Raw genomic sequence first — 25958 nt, forward strand, 5'->3', positions numbered from 1 at the left:
ATTGGTACTAGTATAATTTGTTCTTACTAACATTTATTGAGTATGTCTATATTCTGCCTACTTTGCTGCATTACTTTAAACCCAAGACAACACTATGATATAAGTGATTTTATTAATCCCATTTAATTGCTAACAAAAAGCAAGGAGAAATTATCTGACAAGCTCATATGGGTATTAAGTGATGTATCTTTTAACTTCTATGCTATACTAACATCTTGGAGAAGAAAATTAATGTATTTTAAAGATGTATTTTAACACTAAAAAGAAACATCTAGTTTAGTGTACATGAAATGTCATCTTTTTAGGGTGGCATGCAACAGATTTATTTATAAAAAATGAAGAAAATCGCTAAAATATACAACAAGAATGAAAACCAGGTTAAGCCAAAGGCACAGATAATCACAGAACAAAAAATTTGGGTCCTAAATAATACCGATTGCAATGTTTGTAGTGAAGAAAGTGAGACTTTCACTCTGCCAAAATCAGATCACATGCTCCAAGAACATTTAGTTTGGTGTAAGTTTTAAAAGGGATACAGAGAAGTGTTGCCAAACGGGGGCCAGCATAACTTAGTGGTTAAGAATGTTAATTTTGGTACCTGATACCTGGGTTCAAACTGGAAATCTACTTACTAGCCATGGCCCTCAGCAACTTATCTCTCACTGCTCCTATTCTCTCAGCTGAACATTGAGAATAACAATAATAATAATAATAGTAATAAAAAATTTACAGGGTTGTTAGGAGGATTTAATGAGAGCAAATGTTAGTAAAAGAGAAGCATTCAATTAATATTAATTGTTAATATATTCGAAGAGACAGTTCAGAAAATTGAGATCTGAAATATCACAACGTGAGAAACAGATGAATAGAATTTAGAAAAGTGGGCGACTTAACTTCCATGGCCTCCAGAATCACAGACTTTTAAATAGCTAGACAGAAATTACAGTAAAATAATTCCAACCAAAAACGAAAGAACATTGTGAGAATTAGAACTTCCCCTAAGACAGAATAGACATCTTCAGGATTAGGCATTGACTTAGTAGATAAATTGTAGAGGAGCTTAAAAGAGGCTTGGTCAAGATATCTTTTCAGCTTCCTTTAAAATTTAAGATTCTATGAAAAAAATGACCTTAGAAAATCATATGAAGCAAATTCTCTTACTGTAAAAGTCTGCTTAGGTAGAAAAACCAGTCAACAATGTCTCATCACCTCATCTTTGAAGCCTAATATTTTCTAGAATTTCTAGCCCACACTGATAATTCTCTGAATTGCTAGCATTCATGTAAATAACACATGAATGTTTACATTTTAAAAATATGCAGTTTTATAATATGTCTAGCTTTTCCAATTGATTTTTCAAAATTCCAAATCAATGATCAATGCTGGATGACTAGACATCATGCAATATATTGCTCTTCTTTACCTTATGGTACTTACCACATTGATGGACAGAGAAGCTAATGCTAAGCAAATAGTGATTTTCTGTTCAGACCTAAAGCATACTGTTGAACAGAAATTTCAATATAAATCCAAGAAATTTACTTTGAACAATTGTACTTTATTTGTATAACCAAAAGTTGAAGAACAAAGTTATCTAGGTATTTCAGAAGTTAAAATATGTCTGTTTCCAACATTTGCACAAATAACTTAAATAGACTTAATTATAAGCCAATCCTTCATCAATACAGTTTTTTTTTAATTTTGAGAAAATGGTAAAATGTTATCAGTAGTAACATTTCTCATACCAGAAGCATATCTATGTTGCTTTTTTAAAAATTAAATATCCTGGAAAAAATGTGCACTGTAGAATGCTTATTGTATTACGTATGGGTTGCATGACATGTTTCAAAATTAGAATAATTGCTTTCTTCATTTCTACCCACAATAAATAAATACATATTTAGTTTAATAATTGATTATATATAATTCATCCTATAGATGCCTACTATTTCTCTGTATAAATTAAAGTCACTTCCTATGACACTTGTTCTATAAAAGTAAAAATCAAAATTTAAATATGCATTCCTTTTACTTCCAAAAAAGTAAAGAACTCTCAATGAAATCCTCCTCTTTAAAAAGAAGACTGTTTGAACTGCTGATCCTTTAAAAAAAAAGACACTATTTTGACTTACAAAGAAATAGTTTTTTTTTCAGAGTTTTAATTTAGTAAAACATAAAGGCAAAATAATATATAATTATACTAATAAATGATTGCATTTTTATTTTCTATATCTATCTGATATACGGACATAGATGAATAGACAGATCACAATCTCAAAGCAGTAAAGATAAAGGCATTTAAACAAATACTAAGATCAAATTCTCAGAAGTACAGACCTCTCCAAAAAAATAAAGCCTTGTAGTAAAAACTTAGGAGTTTCTGAATCAGAATGCCTAGGTTTGAATCTAGGATCCATCAGTTAAGTAAACTTCAACAAGCTACTTAATCTTTCTAAACATCAGTGTTCCCACTTCTGAAAGAGGTTTAACAACAGTATTTATTCTCATAACATTCTGAGCATTTAATAACATAAAGTATGTGAAGCATTTTAGATTACTGTTATTATCATTAGTTGTATCTGGTTATTCATAGTCCTCTTCAGGAGCATAGCCCTGGACAGGTAACCAATCCCATTTAAAGAGCAGAATGTAAAGCAGACTTTTCTCTACCAAGGGCTTTCTCAGTGCCCTGAGGCTCCAGAGAATTAGTTATAATGTGTGGCCATGTTTCCAGTGCTCTACAACTATGTGTTCTAGAACCTTGTTACTGAACAAAGCTAACCAGGACTTATGGGATATTTGATACTGCTGTCTTAACCAGCAGTCTCCAAAATCAGGGGAAAAAAAGCCAAAGAAACAGTTTGAATATGTACCCTGAAATAAATATATGATCAATGTAAATGACCCACTGTACTGATAAATTACATTATAAAACATTCTGAAGAAAGAACTAAACAAAGGTCTGAACCTTTCTTCAAACTGTTTCCCTGGAAATATTTCAGGTTAAGAAAAATAGGGGTTGTCAGCTGTGTTACCAGCAACATTGTTTATTATCGGTGAAATGCATCTGGACAGAAAGGACTGTGATTGAACTATGAAATCATTTTGGACCTCCCAGACCTCAGCCTCCTTGTGTACAGTGTGTTCTTGAGCCCAAGGGCATCCCTTGAGGGGACCTATGCTGTTCCCAAGATACAGGTTCCTGTGGAGTACGAATGAGCCTTACCCAATGCAAGGTAGACCATGCTTACCCACATGGGTTTCTTATCTTAGAGTTGCTACATGAAGGAGTGGGGTAAATGCTTCTGAGCAAATATAGGGACTCCTACTTAATAAGCACCTGACATTATCCTGTTGACATTCTGTGTGTCCTGCCCTGTATCTTGCTAAACCAGGTAAAACTGCTGCCAGACTTACTATGTCATGCAGGTGTGAATGTCATGCCAAAGCCATCAAGTTCACTGCTGGTGGCCATACAGACATATGCATGTACAAAAATACATTATTTTCTTCATCTATCTTCATGTATTGTTTTAAGCACCATGCTTTTGAGTATACTGCTTGGGTACACATACTTTCGGAATACTTTAGGTATAGTCTTTGTAATAAGCTTAGGATACATTATTTTTTCACTTTATGGTTTTTTTTCCTTTAGTGATTTTGACAGATCCTTTTCTTTGGTTATTTTAAATCTTTGGCTCTGTCTGCAAGTATTACTTCCTGTAGAACTTTTAAAATGAAAAACTGGAAATTCCATTCTTATAAATCTTGCTTTAGCAGGACAGTTTCAGGAAATACAAATACTAAAATATATTCCTCATGTTCTTCATTCTTAAATTTTTTCATTTAGAAGATATTAGGATATATCCATAGGAAGATTTAGAAACTAAAAGGTTGTTGGAGAGGTAACTCTAGCTTTTAAATTTAGTATACTTTATACTGGTTTCATTACAATATGCTATGCTAAAAATAGAAGTATTTCTTCCATTCTTGACACTATCCTCAATAGTGGAGAAACTATTTCTTTCACTCTTGACACTTTTACCACCTCCTATGAAATTTCCTATAGAGTTTTCTTTCATTACCCCATTTTGGGGCACAAATGGTTTTTAATACACATATTTGTAAACTTACCCTGAAACATGCAACATCAGCAGCATGTAGAAGACAAAGAAGAGGTTATGAGTATACCAGAAGATATCATAGTTAGAAACTCTGCAAAAACAAATACACTCATTTTAATGCTACTTTACATTCCGTCTTACTAAAAATATCAAAAATACCATGTATCATTTCAAACATCTCACAATTTAAGAAAGCTAAAACATGAGTACATAATATTAATCTACTAATACCAAAGTATTAACACAATATATAGAGAGAACTGACAAAAATTATGAGTAAGATTTTATCATTTTGTAAGTTCTTTGTATTTCAAATAAAGACACATGGAAATAATAAAAATAAGTTGTTTATTTTCAAGTTATTATGATATAAGTCTAAGAAGCAGAGAGTAGTCTGCTAATATGTACTTTGGCTATTATTTTATCAATATTCTCAGTTTTCAAATAATTTCCAAAACAACCAAAGCTCCTCTTTCAATACATATTTTGAGAGTAGTTCAAGGGAAACTCAAAAAGAGATAAATGAAATAGATGACGACCAAAGTGTTATATTTTTTCCTGGACAGTGTAACAAGAATGATACGTCAATGTTATTGCTCTGGGGGAGGACAAAGACACTGAAAAGACGGGGAATGATAAGCATAATCTACAGAATGTTTGAGAGAAGTAAAAGAGAAACAGTTATTTTATTTCATATATCCAGGGTGGATTTTATATATTAGAATATTAGAATTAGAGGGCAGATATTTACAAAAGCTTCCTAGATTAATCTGATGCTTCCCATAGACTCTTAGAGAAACCCTTACTTAAGCAGCAAGCAATTGCTTTACATTTACTCCACTCATAGTATTTGGTATCATAAACAGTATCATTACCATCTCTTGTAACATATACAAAGTTCTGATTTTTTTTTTTTTTTTTTTTTGAGATGCAGTCTTGCTCTATCGCCCAGGCTGGAGTGCAGTGGTGCAATCTCAGCTCACTGCAACCTCCACCTTCCAGTTTCAAGTGATTCTCCTGCCTCAGCCTCCTGAGCAGCTGGGATTACAGGCACTCGCCACCATGCCCAGCTAATATTTGCATTCTTGGTAGAGATGGGGTTTCACCATGTTGGCCAGGCTGGTCTCAAACTCCTGACCTCGTGATCCACCTGCGTCAGTCTCCCAAAGTGCTGGGATTACAGGTGCGAGCCACCATGCTTGGCCCTCTGACCCTTCTTTAAATCAAAACCATTAGAATTTGAGCTGCAAAATTAAGGGATACATCTTTTTAATGCTTTTAATACACACTGCCAATTGCCCTCTAAAAATATATTTATTAATTACAAACCCAACTGTAGGCTAGAAGTGCCTGTTTCCCAAAAACTCAGACTAAATTTTGTAAATTTTCATTATTTTTTATAAGTAGGATGGGCTATTATTTCATATGTGTGTTACTCACTTTTAATTCTTCTGTGACCTTTCTGTTTATAATCATTACCCATTTCTATAGAGTATTTTTAATTAATATGTGTAATTTAGCTAGACCTACATTTGCTTAAACTTTACTTTCCTCATAAGCTTGTAATGCCACCTTTATTATCTGCAGGTTCTTATATATTGCAAGGTCATTTACAGGGCTTTTTACTGACTTTGTCCCTTGGTTCAATGTGTTAGTCATTTCTGCAAGTAAGTCCCATTCTCTTTTAAGTTACTGAAGTTTAATTAATTTAATGTTTAGTAAGGCACATCCCTCCTTTTACTCCTCTTTTGAAATATGTACTTGGATGTACCCCAGACAAACTTTGGAATCACTTTGCTAAATTAAAAAAAACAAACAAAATAACCTGTCTGAGAATGTTGTTGAAATTGCAACACTCCTTAAAAATATATATATATTGAGGGGTCAGGCATGATGGCTAATGCCTGTAATCCAACACTTTGAAAGGCAGAGGTGGAAGGAGTACTTGAGCCCAGGAGTCTGAGACCAGCCTGGACAACATATTGAAACCTTGAATTTACAAAAAAAAAATAAAATTAAAAAAATAAAATTAGGCATGGTGGTGTGTGCTCGTGATCCTAGCTACTAGGGAGGCTGAAGTGGGAGGATCACTTGAGCCTGGGAGGTCAAGGTTGCGGCTGCAGTGAGCTGTAATCTTATCACTGTATTCCAGCCTGGATGAGAGAGAAAGACCCTGTCTCAAAAAATATATATATATAATAATTAAGGAAGAACTATATCTTTACATACACAGTCTTTATTCAAATCTCTACATATTTCTCTCAGTGAACATATTTCTTTTGTCTCCAGATATTATATGTTTTGCTGCAATCATAAGTGGTATATTTTTATTTTATTCAATTTTTCAAACTAATTATAGTTAATAAAAGGATTATTTTTATATTTGATTTATATTCAATTACCTTTTCAACTCTTTTACTTGGTGTTAACACCAAATTTTTCCGTAATTCTCCTGGATTCTCTTAGAAACCTAATAATTACCATTATTTCCAGAAAAAGTATTTTCTGGAAATAATGGTATTTTATTGTTGCACTTTTTCTAATAATTCCAAATGTTTCATTTTTTACTATATGTAAATATTGGTAGAATTAAAAATACTTTTGCTTTTTTCCTGATTTTCTTAGGAATACATCTAATGTTTCACTGTTGAGTATAACCCCAATTCTGGCTTTTATATTTTTTAATTCTACAATGTAAATAATTTTAATTTTTAGCTTATTTACTCTGATTATTTTAAGTCAAAATTTGAGTTCATATTAGTAAGTGCCATTTTAAAATCAATTGAGATGAGAAAATTTATTCCTGTCATCTGATAATGGGATACATTAATTATTTTAATAGATTGACCCATATTGAACTCTCCTTGAATTAGGAGGCTACATTTCACTATCAGAAATCAAACATTGGGGACTTATTTATTCACTTCATTTGTCTAATGCTTTAGTTTCTTACTGGTAAAAATAAAAGGTAAAATAAAAGAGATATCTGTCTCCATGATTCATTTAAGAATTTCATGATTCTAACAATAAAACAGAAAAGCAAACCAGGTGTTATAATCTTGTTTAAACAAATTTTAAACAAATAATAAAAAACACTGAAGATTAGGAAGTGCTTAAATTGTTTATGAGAGCAAATATAAAAGCTCAGCTCGGGATTGAAGCTGATCCTTTTATTCCATTTGACAAAAGTGTACCTCAAGGATTTTAAAATAAGTATGTCAGATGCTCTAATTTTCCTTCAAGAATTCCTAAAATTGAAAAAGTGAGGTTTTTTAATGATTCCTCTATCTAAATAAAATAAAATTGCTTCCCACAAAATTGGCACCCTCATGTACTAATGTTAGTGAGTTGCCTTTCTGTACACCAATTTTTCATTCTTATGAAAAGCTTTAAAAGTGTTCTTACAATTTGACTCAGCTATTCTACATCTAAGAATTTTTCCTTAGGACATCATTGAAAAAGCATGCAAAGACATATGGATGGGGGTGTTTGTTTCAAAATTCAAATACCAAAAAAAAAAAAAAAAAAAAAATCTACCCAAAACATTTAGTAATATGGGTCTGGGGAAATAATGTATAAAAACCTATATTGCGATGTGCTGTGCCATCAGTAAAGAGAATAATAACAGAATATTTATTAATGTAAAAATGTTCATAATATAAATTTAGGCAAAAAGTGAATTAAAAGTAATACTCTATATGGTCCTATTTTTGGTAAAAAACATACGTATATAACAGAGAAAAAATGATTTGGGGGTAGGAGGAGGGGAATTAGTGAAGAAGAGCAAGAAGGATTTAATCTATAAAAATACACTACATATGCACAGTATTAATCTTTGGGTAGTGAGTAGACTTGTGAAATTTTAGGGTGTATGTATGTGTGTGCACAAAGGTTAAAAAGTATAAAGACAGTTTCATTTAAGTATATTACTTGGCAATTACTTTCAAAGCTTATATACATATATATATCTGTGTTTCTGTTAAATTTCACATCTGAACAAGTAGAACAATTGGAGATTCTTGAAGATTAGAGGAAATATGTCTTACATTTCTTTTTTTGTTTTCTTTAACTAAAAAGTTTATTCAGAAGCATCAACACTATAAATATTCTGAAAAACTGAATGTGTCCATTAGAAAGGACGTGTGAAAGTGCTCCTGATAATGTGTATCTGATTTTGCTCAAAATCTCTTAACTATAAGAATCAATATGAATGCAGATAATTTGTTATTTTAGCAGATGCAAACCAACAATTTCTCCAAAGTTTTGTATAGAACATCATGTTAATTTACAGCAAGATAAACTCATATCAGGAAAATAGCTTTAAAATAATTTTAACAAAGGTTCCAAAATGACCGAATAGGAACAGCTCCAGTCTACAGCTCTCAGTGTGAGCAATGCAGAGAAGGGTGATTTCTGCATTTCCAACTGAGGTACTAGGTTCATCTCACTAGGGCTTGTCAGACAGTGGGTGCAGGACAGTGGGTACAGCCCACCGAGCATGAGCTGAAGCAGGGTGAGGCATCGCCTCACCTGGGAAGCGCAAGGGGTCAAGGAATTCCCTTGGCTAGCCAAGGGAAGCTGTGACAGAGGGCACCTGGAAAATCGGGTCACTCCTACCCTAATACTGTGCTTTTCCAATGGTCTTAGCAAACAGCACACTAGGAGATTATATCCCACGCAGGGCTCGGAGGGTCCCACACCCACGGAACCTCACTCGTTGCTAGCACAGCAGTCTGAGATCGAAATGCAATGCAGCAGGAAGGCTTGGGGAGGGGCGCCCACCATTGCTGAAGCTTGAGTAGGTAAACAAAGTGGCCTGGAAGCTCAAACTGGGTGGAGCCCACCATAGCTCAAGGAGGACTGCCTGCCTCTGTAGACTCCACCTCGGGGGGCAGGGCATAGCCGAACAAAAGGCAGCAGAAACCTCTGCAGACTTAAATATCCCTGTCTGACAGCTTTGAAGAGAGTAGTGGTTCTCCCAGCATGGAATTTGAGATCTGAGAACGGACAGACTGCCTCCTCAAGCAGGTCCCTGACCCCCAAGTAGCCTAACTGGGAGGCACTCCCCAGTAGGGGCAGACTGATACCCCACACAGCTGAGTACTCCTCTGAGACAAAGCTTCCAGAGGAATGATCAGGCAGCAACATTTGCTATTCAGCAATATTCACTGTTCTGCAGCCTACAGTGCTGATACCCAGGCAAACGGCGTCTGCAGTGGACCTGCCGCAAACTCCAACAGACCTGCAGCTGAGGGTCCTGACTGTTAGAAGGAAAACTAACAAACAGAAAAGACATCCACACCAAAACCCCATCTGTATGTAACCATCATCAAAGACCAAAGATAGATAAAACCACAAAGATGGGGAAAAAACAGAGCAGAAAAGCTGAAATTTCTAAAAATCAGAGCACCTCTCCCCCTCCAAAGGAATGCAGCTCCTCACTAGCAATAGCACAAAGCTGCACAAAGAATGATTTTGATGAGCTGAGAGAAGAAGGCTTCAGACGATCAAAATTCTCTGAGCTAAAGGAGGAAGTTTGAACCCATTGCAAAGAAGCTAAAAACCTTGAAAAAAATTAGATGAATGGCTAACTAGAATAATCAGTGTAGAGAAGTCCTTAAATGACCTGATGGAGCTGAAAACCATGGCACGAGAACTACGTGACGAATGACAAGCTTCAGTAGCCGATTTGATCAACTGGAAGAAAGGGTATCAGTGATTGAAGATCAAATGAAAGAAATGAAGCGAGAAGAGTTTAGAGAGAAAAGAGTAAAAAGAAATGAACAAAGCCTCCAAGAATTATGGGACTATGTGAGAAGACCAAAACTACGTCTGATTGGCGTACCTGAAAGTGACGGTGAGAATGGAACCAAGTTGGAAAACACTGTGCAGGATATTATCCAGGAGAACTTCCCCAACCTAGTAAGGCAGGCCAACATTCAAATTCAGGAAATACAGAGAACGCCACAGAGATACTCCTCGAGAAGACCAACTCGAAGACACATAATTGTCAGATTCACCAAAGTTGAAATAAAGGAAAAAATGTTAAGGGCAGCCAGAGAGAAAGCTTGGATTACCCACAAACGGAAGCCCATCAGATTAACAGCTGATCTCTCGGCAGAAACTCTACAAGCCAGAAGAAAGTGGGGGCCAATATCCAACATTCTTAAAGAAAATAATTTCAACCCAGAATTTCATATCTAGCCAAACTAAGCTTCATAAGTGAAGGAGAAACAAAATCCTTTACAGACAAGCAAATGCTGAGAGATTTTGGCACCACCAGGCCTGCCCTAAAAGAGCTCCTGAAGGAAGCACTAAACATGGAAAGGAACAACTCGTACCAGCCACAGCAGAAACACACCAAATTGTAAAGACCATCGATGCTAGGAAGAAACTGCATCAACTAATGAGCAAAATAACCAGCTAAGATCATAATGACAGGATCAAATTCAAACATAACAATATTAACCTTAAATGGAAATAGACTAAATGCTCCAATTAAAATGCACAGACTGGCAAACTGGATAGAGTCAAGACCCATCAGTGTGCTGTATTCAGGAAACCTATCTCACATGCAGAGACACACATAGGCTCAAAATAAAGGGATGGAGGAAGATCTACCAAGCAAATGTAAAACAAAAAAAAGGCAGGGGTTGCAATCCTAGTCTCTGATAAAACAGACTTTAAACCAACAAAGATCAAAAGAGACAAAGAAGGCCATTACATAATGGTAAAGGGATCAATTCAACAAGAAGAGCTAACTATCCTAAATATATATGCACCCAATACAGGAGCACCCAGATTCATAAAGCAAGTCCTCAGAGACCTACAAAGAGACTTAGACAACCACACAATAATAATGGGAGACTTTAACAACCCACTGTCAACATTAGACAGATCAACGAGACAGAAAGTTAACAAGGATATCCAGGAATTGAACTCAGCTCTGCACTAAGTGGCCCTAATAGACACCTACAGAACTCTCCACTCCAAATCAGCAGAACACACATTCTTCTCAGAACCACATCACACTTATTCCAAAATTGACCACATAGCTGGAAGTAAAGCACTCCTCAGGAAATGTATAAGAACAGAAATTATAACTATCTCTCACACTACAGTGCAATCAAACTAGAACTCAGGATTAAGAAACTCACTCAAAACCTCTCAACTACATGGAAACTGAACAACCTGCTCCTGAATGACTAGTGGGTACATAACGAAATGAAGGCAGAAATAAAGATGTTCTTTGAAACCAATGAGAACAAAGACACAACATACCAGAATCTCTGGGACACATTTAAAGCAGTGTGTAGAGGGAAATTTATAGCACTAAACGTCCACAAGAGAAAGCAGGAAAGATCTAAAATTGACACCCTAACATCACAATTAAAAGAACTAGAGAAGCAAGAGCAAACACATTCAAAAGCTAGCAGAAGGCAAGAAATAACTAAGATCAGAGCACAACTGAAGGAGACAGAGACACAAAAAACCCTTCAAAAAATCAATGAATCCAGAAGCTGGTTTTTTGAAAAGATCAACAAAATTGATAGACCGCTAGCAAGACTAATAAAGAAGAAAAGAGAGAAGAATCAAATAGATGCAATAAAAAATGATAAAGGGGATATCACTACCGATCGCACAGAAATATAAACTACCATCAGAGAATACTATAAACACCTCTACGCAAATCAACTAGAAAATCTAGAAGAAATGGATAAACTCCTGGAAACATACACCCTCCCAAGACTAAACCAGGAAGAAGATGAATCCCTGAATAGACCAATAACAGGCTCTGAAATTGAGGCAATAATTAATAGCCTACCAACAAAAAAAGTCCAGGAGCAGACAGATTCACAGCCGAATTCTACCAGAGGTACAAGGAGGAGCTGGTACCATTCCTTCTGAAACTATTCCAATCAATAGAAAAAGAGGGAATCCTCCCTAACTCATTTTATGAGGCCAGCATCATCCTAATACCAAAGCCTGGCAGAGACACAACAAAAAAGAGAACTTTTGACCAATATCCTTGATGAACATCGATGCAAAAATCCTCAATAAAATACTGGCAAACTGAATCCAGCAGCACATCAAAAAGCTTATCCAACATGATGAAGCGGGCTTCATCCCTGGGATGCAAAGCTGGTTCAACACATGCAATCAATACATGTAATCCAGCATATAAACAGAACCAAAGACAAAAACCACATGATTATCTCAATAGATGCAGAAAAGGCCTTTGACAAAATTCAACAACCCTTCATGCTAAAAACTCTCAATAAATTAGGTATTGATGGGACATATCTCAAAATAAGAAGAGCTATTTATGACAAACCCACAGCCAATATCATACTGAATGGGCAAAAACTGGAAGCATTCCCTTTGAAAACTGGCACAAGACAGGGATGCCCTCTCTCACCCCTCCTATCCAACATAGTGTTGGAAGTTCTGGCCAGGGCAATCAGGCAGGAGAAAGAAATAAAGGATATTCAATTAGGAAAAAAGGAAGTCAGATCGTCCCTGTTTGCAGATGACAGGATTGTACATTTAGAAAACCCTATCATCTCAGCCCAAAATCTCCTTAAGCTGATAAGCAACTTCAGCAAAGTCTCAGGATACAAAATCAATGTGCAAAAATCACAAGCATTCTTATACACCAATAACAGACAAACAGAGAGCCAAATCATGAGTGAACTCCCATTCACAATTGCTTCAAAGAGAATAAAATACCTAGGAATCCAAATTACGAGGGATGTGAAGGACTTCTTCAAGGAGAACTACATACCACTGCTCAACGAAATAAAAGAGGACACAAACAAATGGAAGAACATTCCATGCTCAGGGATAGGAAGAATCAATATCGTGAAAATGGCCATACTGCCCAAGGTAATTTATAGATTCAGTTGCATCCTCATCAAGCTACCAATGACTTTCTTCACAGAATTGGAAAAAACTACTTTAAAGTTCATATGGAACCAAAAAAGAGCCTGCATTGCCAAGACAATCCTAAGCCAAAAGAACAAAGCTGGAGGCATCACGCTACCTGACTTCAAACTATACTACAAGGCTGCAGTAACCAAAACAGCATGGTACTGCTACCAAAACAGAGATATAGACCAATGGAACAGAACAGAGCCCTCAGAAATAATACCACACATCTACAATCATCTGATCTTTGACAAACCTGACAAAAACAAGAAATGGGGAAAGAATTCCCTATTTAATAAATGGTGCTGGGAAAGCTGGCTAGTTGTATGTAGAAAGCTGAAACTGGATCCCTTATACAAAAATTAATTCAAGATGGATTAAAGACTTAAATGTTAGACCTAAAACCATCAAAACCCTAGAAGAAAACCTAGGCAATACCATTCAGGACATAGACATGAGCAAGGACTTCATGTCTAAAACACCAAAAGTAATGGCAACAAAAGCCAAAACTGAAAATGGGATCTAATTAAACTAAAGAGCTTCTGCACAGCAAAAGAAACTACCATCAGAGTGAACAGGCAACCTACAGAATGGGAGAAAATTTTTTCAGTCTACCTATCTGACAAAGGGCTAATATCCAGAATCTAGAAAGAACTCAAACTTACAAGAAAAAAACAGACAACCCCATCAAAAAGTGGGCAAAGGATATGAACAGACACTTCTCAAAAGAAGACATTTATGTGGCCAAAAGACACATGAAAAAATGCTCATCATCACTGGCCATCAGAGGAATGCAAATCAAAACCACAATGAGATACCATTTCACACCAATTAGAATGGTGATTATTAAATAGTCAGGAAACAACAGGTGCTGGAGAGGATGTGGAGAAAAAGGAACACTTTTAAACTGTTGGTGGGACTGTAAACTAATTCAATCATTGTGGAAGGCAGTGTGGCAATTCCTCACGGATCTAGAACTAGAAATACCATTTGACCCAGCCATCCCATTACTGGGTATATACCCAAAGGATTATAAATCATGCTGCTATAAAGACACATGCACACGTATGTTTATTGCGGCACTATTCACAATAGCAAAGACTTGGAACCAACCCAAATGTCCATCAATGATACACTGGATTAACAATATGTGGCACATATACACCATGGATTACTATGCAGCCATAAAAAAGGATGAGTTCATGTCTTTTTAGGGACATGGATGAAGCTGGAAACCATCATTCTCAGCAAACTATCACAAGGACAAAAAACTAAACACCGTATGTTCTCACTCATAGGTGAGAACTGAACAATGAGAACACTTGGACACAGGAAGGGGAACATCACACACCAGGGCCTTTTGTGGGGTTGGGGGAGGGGGAGGGATAGCATTAGGAGACATACCTAATGTAAATGACGAGTTAATGGGTGCAGCACACCAACATGGCACATGTATAAATATGTAACAAACCTGCACATTTTGCATATGTACCCTAGAACTTAAAGTATAATAATAAAAAATAAAATAAAATCACAATGTTAAATCTTAAAAATAATAAAATAATAAAATAAAATAATTTTAAGTCACATATTCCTAGGAATTTCTAAGGTCCCCATATGTACACATTGATTTCAATCCCGTGTCCCATAGAGATACACTATGCTTCAGAAAGATACTCAAATTCTGAAGAACTCTTAATTCTTTTGATCATCAAATGCAGTCTCCATACACAATTTCTTACCAATCCAGAAAATTTGCTAATACAAGAGAATTTTCAGAAACAAGAAGTCATGTATAGAAACAGCTATACTTCACTCTTACTTACCCAGAAAAGTCCATTAACCAGGACACTACAATGGTTAAACATTTTGATTACTCAAGACTTTTTCTAAATAACCTGACAGATACACATCAAAATAATTGACTCTGACACTTACCTTATTGCATATGTAGAGGCTGTGATCATGAGGAATAGCACCACCACCATGCAGACCCCTGTCAGGCCAGGAACTATAAAAATGTACACAAGTAGGTTTTTACTTAAATCATAGTGAGAAAAAAGTACAAAAAATGATTACATTAGAATCCAAAATACTGTGCTGGTCTGTGGGAAGCCTAATTCAAATCCCATATCTACATGTATGTTCTCCCTCAAACAAGCCCTTTACTTTTTTATTTTTTAAATTAATTTTTGATTGTCAGATAATAATTGTACATAGTTATGGAGTACATAGTGATGTTTCCATACATATAAAGTAAAAGTGATCAGATCAGAGTAATTAGCATATCCATCCATCATCTCAAACATTTATTATCACTTTGTGTTGGGAACATTCAATATCCTTCTTCTAGCTATTTGAAAGCACATAATATATTATTGCTTACTATAGTCATTCTACAGTGGTACAGAACACCAGAACTTATTAAAATCAGTACAGTTTCAAAGTCTTTTAGACCAATCAGGATCTTTTATCTATTTTACAGAAGATTCCATTTTTTTTAATTCCCAAATATTCTACTCAGAATGGTAAATAGGTACTTACTTCTAAAGGTATACACTACACATCAGTAATTAATGCAACAGGACAGGGTTAACTTTCAGCACGCTTTCTGTTTTGGTTTTAACCACCATAGTACTAAATCTCCCTTTTGCTCTCCTTCCTCTTATGAAACTAAGCAGTGCCTTCAGTTTCAATTTCAATTAACTGCTTTTAGGCTTCACTAACTAGAATAATTTTAAACAAAAAATAAAGCCTAAAGTGTTTTCAAAAACCACAAAACTCAGAACAAAAATTGTAGATTTCTAGAATAACCTACAATGTTGATGTTTTAAAAATACTTGCAGACATATTTCTCCTTAGTATGAAAAATATGTTGAAATGAAGTGCTTCAGTTATGGCATAACATTTGTTTTTTAAAAATAAGAAAATGTGCAAATATATTGTCAAAATTATAATGGCAGGATAGATTGCTACAAATCCAACATCAGCACATATAGCATGTCCAAAATGAATAGCTAACTGAAAAACAATATCCTAAACAGCTAAAGTGTCAATGGTTTCCTTTAGTATTGTGTTATTACAAAATTAAATATCCTATCAATAAGTTACATTTGTTTACTCTCACAAGCAACAGTAAGTCCTGAATATCCCATCTGAGATAATCTTAAATCAGACTACAAAGAAAAGCTATTGGGACAATTCCATCTGGAAAAGTGACATTCCTCTGCTTCTTTCCTTGTCAAGAAAACTACTATGAAATAGAAGGGCTGTCATGGACCATGAGCCACCAGCAGAAGCAGACACCTTGTGTACGATGTAAGAGCAACACAGGTGTGTATCATTAGGATTCCAGAGTTAGAATCACTGGAAAATAACAACATTCGAAATCTCAGTACAGTAGAAACAAATTTCACTTATAAAGCACCACATGAAAAATAAGAGAATTAGTCTATGGGTTCTCAGCACTTGAGTACTCGCACCTCCTCACTTTACTAGTAGACAGTTTTAGAAGCCTAACAAAAGGTGCCCTTCCCTAATGTACCTAATCCAAATCATTTCTTCTCTACGCTTCCTTCCTAGAGGAAGAGTACTTCCTTTTTCATGATTTTTCCATTTCCTACAGTGAGTGCTTACTTCCCAGTTGTAAGAGATGGCAAGATAACTAGCCTAGTTCACTCTAAAGAACTAGCAGCATGAAAAAATACACTATTTTGGAAAAATAGCATGCCTGCAAAGTAACCCAGCCATTGCACTTCCAAGTGTTTACCCAAAAGAAACAAACATATATCCATGCAAAGACTTGTTTAAGAATGTTCATAGCTACTTATTTTTAACAGTCAAAGTCTATAAACAACTCTGATATTCATCAACAGATTAATGGATAAACAATTGTGGTACTTATCTGTACCTGGAAAATTAATCAGCAATAAAAAAACATAAAGTGTTCACTTTGGGAGGCCGAGGCGGGCGGATCACGAGGTCAGGAGATCGAGACCATCCTGGCTAACACAGTGAAACCCCGTCTCTACTAAAAAATACAAAAAATTAGCCGGGCGTGGTGGCGGGCGCCTGTAGTCCCAGCTACGCGGGAGGCTGAGGCAGGAGAATGGCGTGAACCTGGGAGGCGGAGCTTGCAGTGAGCCGAGATCGCGCCACTGCACTCCAGCCTGGGCGACAGAGCGAGACTCCGTCTCAAAAAAAAAAAAAAAAAAAAAAAAAAAAAAAAAAAAAAAAAAAAAAAAAAAAAAAACATAAAGTGTTGATAGATAAGCAACAATATACATGAATCACAAAATTGTTAGACTGAATAAAACAAGCTAAACCACTCCAGTCCTGAAAAAGTACAAATTCTATGATTCCTTGTATATAACATTCCAGAAAATTCACACTATTCTTCAGTGATAGAAAGCAGATCAGTTGCTAGGAGGGGTAGAGGGCAAGATGCATTATAAAAGCACAAAAATCTTCTGTGATAATAAAAATATTGATCATCTAACTTTTGATGATGGTTCCACTATTGTGTATGTATGTGTATATATGGATGTATCAAAACCAACCAAATTGTATACATGTGCATAATTAGTGTACTTCAATTTTAATTTCATAAATTTGAGAGAAAAAAGAAGAGGTCAGTCTCACTGTTTTAAAGTATTAAAAAAGAAAACCTTTATTTGTCCAAATGAATAACTAAATGATAGAATCCCAGATGGCTACATAGTGTGAAATTATAGTTAGAGGGGCCTTTCCAATATTTTATTGGGCCTTTATTAGTGTTCTTCTATGTCTGCATACAGTTTCCTATATAGTTTTGAACATGCCAAGATTAGTCATGAGATGTCTGCAAATTACTTCATCGAAAGAACACCTGGAAAAATGGAGTATGTTTAGAATAGAGACACAATTTCCAAAGTGTATTATTTGAAAATTAATTCCTTGAAATATTAGTTTCTATTACTAAAAATACTATAACCATTCCTTAAAAAGTCACAGGGTACATTAATGTATAAAAGTCTCTGAGAAGTATTAAATTCAAGAAACCTGATTAAACTTAAACATTTTCTTAAACTTATTAGATCAGAGTACTGCTTTTAGGTCAGAACATGAAAACATATTGGAAAGACTTAGAGGAAGTAAAATAGTTTACTTCAGTCATTTGAGGATAAAGTAGAAGGGCCAGACGACCCAGCCAATGATGTGTATGGTCTGGGATTATTCTCTTGTTACTGTCCCTTAGACAAAACTCCAATCTCACTGAATATCATCTGCAAACTAAGGAGAATAAATCTGAAGATTTTCCATGTTCCTTCAGATTTATAAAGTTATCTCTTTTATCTAAAGAATTTGTTTTTCCTTCTTATTTCTCAAAAGTAAAAAAGACCAAAGTGTACAATTAATAAAGTAATAGATTTCAGATCAATGAAGAAGAACTTACAATTAGCAAGGGCAGAAAAGCATACTATAATCAGAGTGATCAAAAAGTCAGGGGTAACTACCTTAAGAAGCCCACTGGAAGCAAACAAGCAGAGGCTGGCTAACCTGTTATCTGGGATATTACAAGAAGATCTATGCATCAAATAAAAGAGTTAAACAAATGACTTTTATTCATTCAGTGAACAGTTTGTAGGCATATACAGTGTACTGTTAGATGTTAAATGCTAGAGATAAAATAAATTCTGCTCTACAAAAATTCCCAGTCCACTGGTGGAGACAGACAAGTTAAGCAGGAAATTGCAACACAGGGCATTAAGTGCTGTAAAGAGAGCTAAGCACTGAGTGCTTTCAGGGCATATCAAAGGGCACCCTAAGCTAGCCTTGGTTGACAGCTCAGCTAAATCCCAATATATTAGTCTTATTACAACACAGTCCAAGAGTCTGAAAACAACGGCTGGAAATCACTGGGCTAGTCTAAGCTCACTGCGCAAAGTTGCTTGTCCAAGTGAAGTACCTTGATTCTCCTGTGAATTTTTTTGGTCCTTCAAGTTAGGAAGCCAAACCTATACTAGTTTCCTTAGCAAAATACATGTTTACATGTTTATTCTTATGGCTTTATATTTATGCATTTTAAATTTATTAATTAGTAGCTTTTAAAATGAATAATTGCATGACATTGTAATTTCTAGATGAACCTGAGAGATTATTTTCATCCATACCCAGATGTGGTCAGAAATATACCATTATCTATTCATTATCCTATTTTCCTAACATAATTGGAAACATAATTATATTTGTTTCTGAGGGTTTTTAAAAGTAAAGTTAGATATTATCCATTTTATTCTCACCATAAAAGCTACTACCAAATTTGGAGATATATAGTAAGCATTTTTAAATGAACATTTAAATAATTCAATCTATTAATCTTACCTTAGAAATCCTTAATTGGAATGTTTATAACATTTCTTATGTAGTAAGTTTAGCCACTATATTTTATGTCACTTGTATAACCAAAGACTTTATTTTTTACAAGACAATCTTAATTTGTCAATACTAGATTCCATTGAAAAAAATTCCAATACACAGAGATAGAAGACTCTATGTAACATTAAACAAACAAAAATCCATGAAATCTATTAACTAATAAAAATATTCCTTATCAGCTGGGCGCAGTGGCTCACGCCTGTAATCTGAGCACTTTGGGAGGCTGAGGCGAGCGGATCATGAGGTCAAGAGTTCAAGACCAGCCTGGCCAACATAGTGAAACTCCATCTCTACTAAAAAAAAAATACAAAAAACTTAGCCGGGCGCGGTGACGGGTACCTGTAATCCCAGCTGCTTGGGAGGTTGAGGCAATGTTTCCTAGATGCTGTGCCTGAGAACATTCAGAGATGGCTGTGGAATAGTTTTAGTCAACATTAGTGATACAAAGTTGGATTAAGTTCACTGATAGAAAAAGGTGTCTTTCATGCCATTACCCTCCTTAGACTCTACTTTGCACTGTCACCTGCTAGTCTTCAGTGGGGACAAACAGATGCCTTAGGAGCTCCAGACTCATGCTTAGGGAGCCCTGTGTCTGAGTCCAGTTCCAGACTGATGACCTGGGAAGTGGATGCCTCCTGCTGGCCAGCATAGTATTTCTTTTCTTGAAATTATGTGAGAATGGGCCACCAAAATGGTGCTAATCTGCTGAATTGGGTGAGTCAAATTGTTTTTATTGCCAGAGGCCATAAAAAAATGTTTATCTACGACCCTGCATACTCTAGAAGCAGCCCTTCCCAACCCAAGAGAAGCTCACCTACAAGTGGAAAAGACAGTATATGTAAGGAAATAAATTATTCTACAACACAGTATTTTTACAGTCATCCTTCAATATCCATGCGATTGGTTCCAGGACCCCTCACAGATACCAAGTTTGAGAATGCTCCAGTATTTATACATAACCTGTGCACATCCTCTGACATACTTTAAATTATCTCTCGGTTACTTACAATAAACACCTAATACAAAAGGCAGGTAGTAGCGAGACGGTATGCTCAAGAGTGTGATGAGATGTTCAGTAGTGACAGGACAGCAGCTCCCAAAGTACCTGGGAAGGTTAGTAAAACACTTTGCCAAGTCTCTCCCAGAGACACACTAAGGTAGACCCAGGAAATTTGTATTAAGTGTCTTCTCTACTAAGTCCAACACCACTCATGGGGACCTCTGGGAAAGGACATAGGATGATGGGGTTGCATGCTAGGTAGTGAGATTACCTGCTTATAAGAAGTATTAGTTATTAGTATAATAATATTAGTATTATTAGTATATTAGTATAACATAGTAATATATTATTACTATATATAATAATATATAGTAATATATACTATATATAAAATATTTTGAGAAGTTAAACTTGCTTATATATAGTATATATAATTATATACTATATATTATATAATATATATAATTATAATATATACTATATGTATTATATAATCTATAGCATATATAATATATACTATATATACTATATATTACACACTATATATAATAATATACTATATATAATATAATATATACTATATATTATATACTATATATAATACTATATATAATATATATTATATACTATATATAATACTATATATAATATATATTATATACTATATATAATACTATATATTATATATTATGTACTATATATAATACTATATATAATATATATAATATACTATATAAATACTATATATAATACATATTATACACTATATATTATTATATTATATATAGTATATATAATACTATATATATAGTATATTATATATATAATACTATATATAGTATACTATATATAGTATATTATATATATAATACTATATATAATATAATATATAGTGTATAATATATAATATATATAATAATATATTATATATAATACATATTATATATACTATATATTATACTATATATAATATAATAATATATAATATATAATTATATATTATTATTATATTATTAATATATTAGTAATATTAGTATAATAATAGTGCTAATAGTAACAATACTAATAATAATAATACTAATAGTATAATAATATTAGTGCCTTAATGTGATATCTTAGTCACATAACAAATCTCTTTGTGTCTTTGTAAACTAAACTTTTCAAAGCATTTTAAAGGTTCCAAAGCTTCAATTAAACTTTATGTTTTAGAAAATAATATTAAACAAAGCTTTTGTTTCTCTCTCTTATATGAATTAACTGTAAACCAAAAAATACATTGGTTCATACGTAAGGTTTTCTTTTTCTGTACTTTTTGTTCTCATCCAATTCTTCAGGCCTAAATGAAAACATGTTTTCAATGAGCAAAGTTGAAAGCAAAACTAAATTGTGTTCCTAAAGAGAAAACTGTGAAATACTTTGCAAGTGGTAAGTATTATAACTCTATAGACAAAAGTAAAATGTATCTTATAAATCTAAATATATAGCTGTGACATGGATGGGGAAAGCACTAGAATTATTGTGATGTTTCATCATAAAATTGATTCAAAAGAAAAACAATGCATTTGCCAGGGTAATGTGCCTCAGTCCCACGTGCAATTCCAATACTTATTTGGGTATTACACCCAACAATTTATGATAGAGCATCTCAACTATGCAATCATCCTTGTCCCTGAAATATGTGCTAAAAATTCCCCAAATGCATCTTTATTCTTTCATCTTTATAAATCTAAGGTTGGGAAAAAGAAGACTTTTAGCAAAAATTGTTTAACATCAGGGGAAATTTTGAGATGTTCAAACGTGCTTTGACAAATTAATAGTCTAGACTGAGATTTCATGGACAATAAGCTTGAAAAGGAAAAATAAATTACAAATGAAATAGGAGACACATTTCAAAGAAATAACTTATTTTAATGACTGTTTCTCCTCTTTGTTGTATATTTTAAGATTAAAAAAAGTTGCACTAAATTACTGAATTATAAGAACTCCATGGATACCCACAGTGCTTGGTGTTCCTTTCCCATACATTGAGGGCAGGAGCCTGTTAAACATGCATTATCTCCTACAGCACTTGCCACAGCAGCAGGCACAAAGCAGGCCCTCAATAAGAATGCGGTTACATTGTTTTGATTGGAAGAATATACGACAGTGAAATGTATTTGCTTATTTTTACTCTCCATTTATTCACACCCCAATGTTTGCATTGTCTGTTCTCATTGCAACCTTATCCTTTAACTCCAAATATTTATTCTTACATGCAAATTGTCCATATGTTATATTTGTAACATATATCTAATTGTTGTGTAATTTGATAATGCTTAGTTTTATTTTATTTTTTTTTATTTTTATTTTTTAGACGGAGTCTTACTCTGTCACGCCCAGGCTGGAGTGCAGTGGCGCGATCTCAGCTCACTGCAGTTTCTGCCTCCTGGGTTCAAGTGATTCTCCTGCCTCAGCCTCCTAAGTAGCTGGGATTACAGGCACTTGCCACCCACCATGCCCGGCTAATTTTTTGTGTTTTTGGTAGAGATGGGGTTTCATCATGTTGATCAGGCTGGTTTCGAGCTCCTGACCTCAGGTGATCCGCCTGCCTCGGCCTCCCAAAGTGCTGGGATTACAGGCATGAGCCACTGCGCGCAGTCCGATAATGCCTACTTTTAAAGATGTTCCTAAACCTAAAGAAAAGGCTAAGAATAACAACTTACCAGTTGTGAAGAGAAGTTTTCTAGGATCCTGAGAAAAAGTAAAAAAAATAAATGATTAAAAACTAAAGCACTGATGATATATAATTCTATAAAGAGTATGCAGGATCTACAAACCACATACTTGTCATGTAAAATACTGTTCATCCAACGGAAGTGACAAAGACTCGATTAAGTTTCATAACATTTTCACAATGCTAGAGGAGATTACAACAAGTAAAAACCCAATTCAGAGAAATCTATCCATCTGAGGCAAAATACTGGATGACTCAAAAGGTCCAGAAATTATTCTTAATGGTTACCTACAAGCTGGTGGCACTGGTTTTAAGCCCATCTTTGACCATTTTGAAACTCAATATCTTAGCCATGATGTTAAAGTATTATTATATACTCTGTCTACCAAAACTGTGAAACTGCATCACAAGATGTGAAGACAGAATTAAAAACCAATAAAATATGTAGGGGATTTGCGCATTGTAAGCTCAGTACGAAGAAGACTAATTGAGAGCTTTCTGTGTTTCAAATATAGTGAAAAGTGGTGAGGATACTCAAATAAAGACCAGTTTCTGCTACTTAGAAATATGAAACATTAATATTGCTATAATATTGTATGATTTCCTTTAAACTACATCTCTTATGCTCTAATGGTTATAGTCAGCACCCTTCTACCTTCTGGAAAACCAATCCCCACTAGATTTGTGGATTTATTTTTTATCCCCATGGTGCTTAATATTTCACAAGCTTTTGAATTCCTTTCTGTGTTCCTCCATTGAATCTGGGGTCAGGCCAGACTATGTACTACGAAGGAAACAACTGATATAGTGTTATCTGGGGGTCTTTGAATAAGGACCACTTGCTTAGGAATAGCTAATCACCTGGCTTAATTCAATTCACTTCTATTCCAACTATTAGAAACATGGCTATAGGGTGATCTAAGAAAACTGAATATATAAACAACCCATAAAAATATCGTATGGGCTGAACAAAGTGGTAAGAATAGAAATGTGAATAAATACCTAAGAAAACCCAGAAGATGGAACAATTAATATTGCTAGAGAAAGAAAATGAAACATGAGAGTGAGAGATGTTTTCACAGTGGCAAGATGAGGCAGATTTAGCCGGGCTATCAAGGAAGTGCAGCAGTCACAAGCTGGAGGGTGAGTCCTTGCACGCAGAGTAAAAGCATAAAAGAAGAGCAATAGGGTATATTGGCACAAAACCATCTTTTTCAAAAGTGCTTCACAAAATAACATATGTGTTGATTATATATATATATATATTTATAATCAATATATAAATACATCAATGTATAAAATATAATCTATATATAATAGATATGCCATATATTTATTTATATAATATTTAAATATGTAAGTATATATACACTTATTTTCATCTACATCTAATGCATTGCCTTGTACCTATTAGATGCTAAATACATATTTATTAAAAAGAGAGAAAAAAGCATAAAGAGAGACATGAAAGAAGGAATACAAGAAGAAATAAAGGCAGGGGAAATACTAACTTAAAACATTGAGTTGCCATTTTCATCCCTTAGATTGGGGAAAAAAAACAGAGATGAGTTGTAGAAATAGGCATTCTAATATTAGTTAGAAGTGTGAAAACAGGAGAAGACTTTTTAAAAAGGAATTTGGCACTGTCCATCAAAACTAAAAATGTGCAACCTTTTAAACCAAAATTCTACAACTACAGATCTGTGTAGAAGAGGACAAAGAAATACATTTACTGGAGTGTGGTTCAGAACAAAACCCTAGAATCAACCTAAATGTCTGAATAAGAAAAAGACTAAAAATAAATTATGGCATAGTCATATGGAGAGAATGAGATAGATTAAGATATGTTGATACAATAAGCTATAAAAGTATATTTATGGAAACAAGTAAATTGCCAAGGAATATATACCATCAAGTGCCACTCAAAATATCAGAAAAAAATATAATAAACTGTGGCTTGTTTTGGAGGATAAGCTTTCACTTTTAACTTCATTTACTTGAGAGTTTTAAAATATTTTATATTGAGCATGTATAACTTTTCAAAGAAAATAAATTTAATAACTGAAAATTTTGAAATCACTAAAAATATTGGAACTTAAGCAAAAGTTTATTCCATTAAAATGAGAAAACCATTAAAGTTATTAAAGACATGAATTCTGAAAAGAGAAGAAAAGAAGGAAAAGAGAAACAAAGGAAATGTCGTAACAGGGGCAGGAAACAAGTAGCTAGTGATTTGAGCAGAGGGCAGCAGGAGAAAGGGAAGCAGGTGGAAGTGAGATGAGCAGAAGTGGAGGCTGGGTCTGAAATTACATGTGAAGAGCTGTCACTGGCCTGCTAAGGAGCTGGAATTTTTCAGTGGTTCTCAGTGCTGGATGCACTCTACAAGCCTGGTAAACTTTTACAAATTATCAATGCCTGCCTCCCATCCAAGACCAATTAGATCATGTTGGTATTTTTTAAAATACCAGTAGAGACAAGGGCTATATCAAAAGTTGCTGGCTATTTTGGTTTTGTGATTTGTTTCTGAATTTGTTGTTACTTTTCCCTCAGTTTTGTTTTGAGAGGGAGGTCAAACACATGAACACAACAGTATTAAACCTAGAAAACTCTGGTGATATGTGGAGGAGAAAAAGAAGTGGGGAAGATGGAAAAAAAAGTTAATAAGTCACTACCAAACTTAGTCTGCAGAATAGGAAAATGAGGGTGGGGGGATGCTGATTAAATGGGACAGAACAGTTTGTTTTTGATGTAGTCTTGGCATGGTGAAGCAAAGGCA

General features: G+C 34.5%; 1 protein-coding gene across 5 annotated transcripts in view; it reads right to left on the reverse strand.

Annotated features, from left to right (window-relative positions):
* Positions 1-25958, reverse strand: part of NOX4 (NADPH oxidase 4) — a 165387-nt gene that overhangs the window by 91419 nt on the left and 48010 nt on the right. For all 5 annotated transcript variants that reach the window (XM_055356621.2, XM_055356620.2, XM_055356619.2 and 2 more), the window contains 3 exons: positions 23172-23199; positions 14991-15063; positions 4135-4215 (listed from right to left, as the gene is read on the reverse strand). In XM_055356621.2, the coding sequence (XP_055212596.2) occupies positions 4135-4215; positions 14991-15063; positions 23172-23199 (182 nt within the window). The remainder of the gene's footprint in view (positions 1-4134; positions 4216-14990; positions 15064-23171; positions 23200-25958) is intronic.

The sequence above is a fragment of the Gorilla gorilla genome, chromosome 9, assembly GCF_029281585.2.
Source record: "Gorilla gorilla gorilla isolate KB3781 chromosome 9, NHGRI_mGorGor1-v2.1_pri, whole genome shotgun sequence".
Taxonomy (NCBI): domain Eukaryota; kingdom Metazoa; phylum Chordata; class Mammalia; order Primates; family Hominidae; genus Gorilla; species Gorilla gorilla.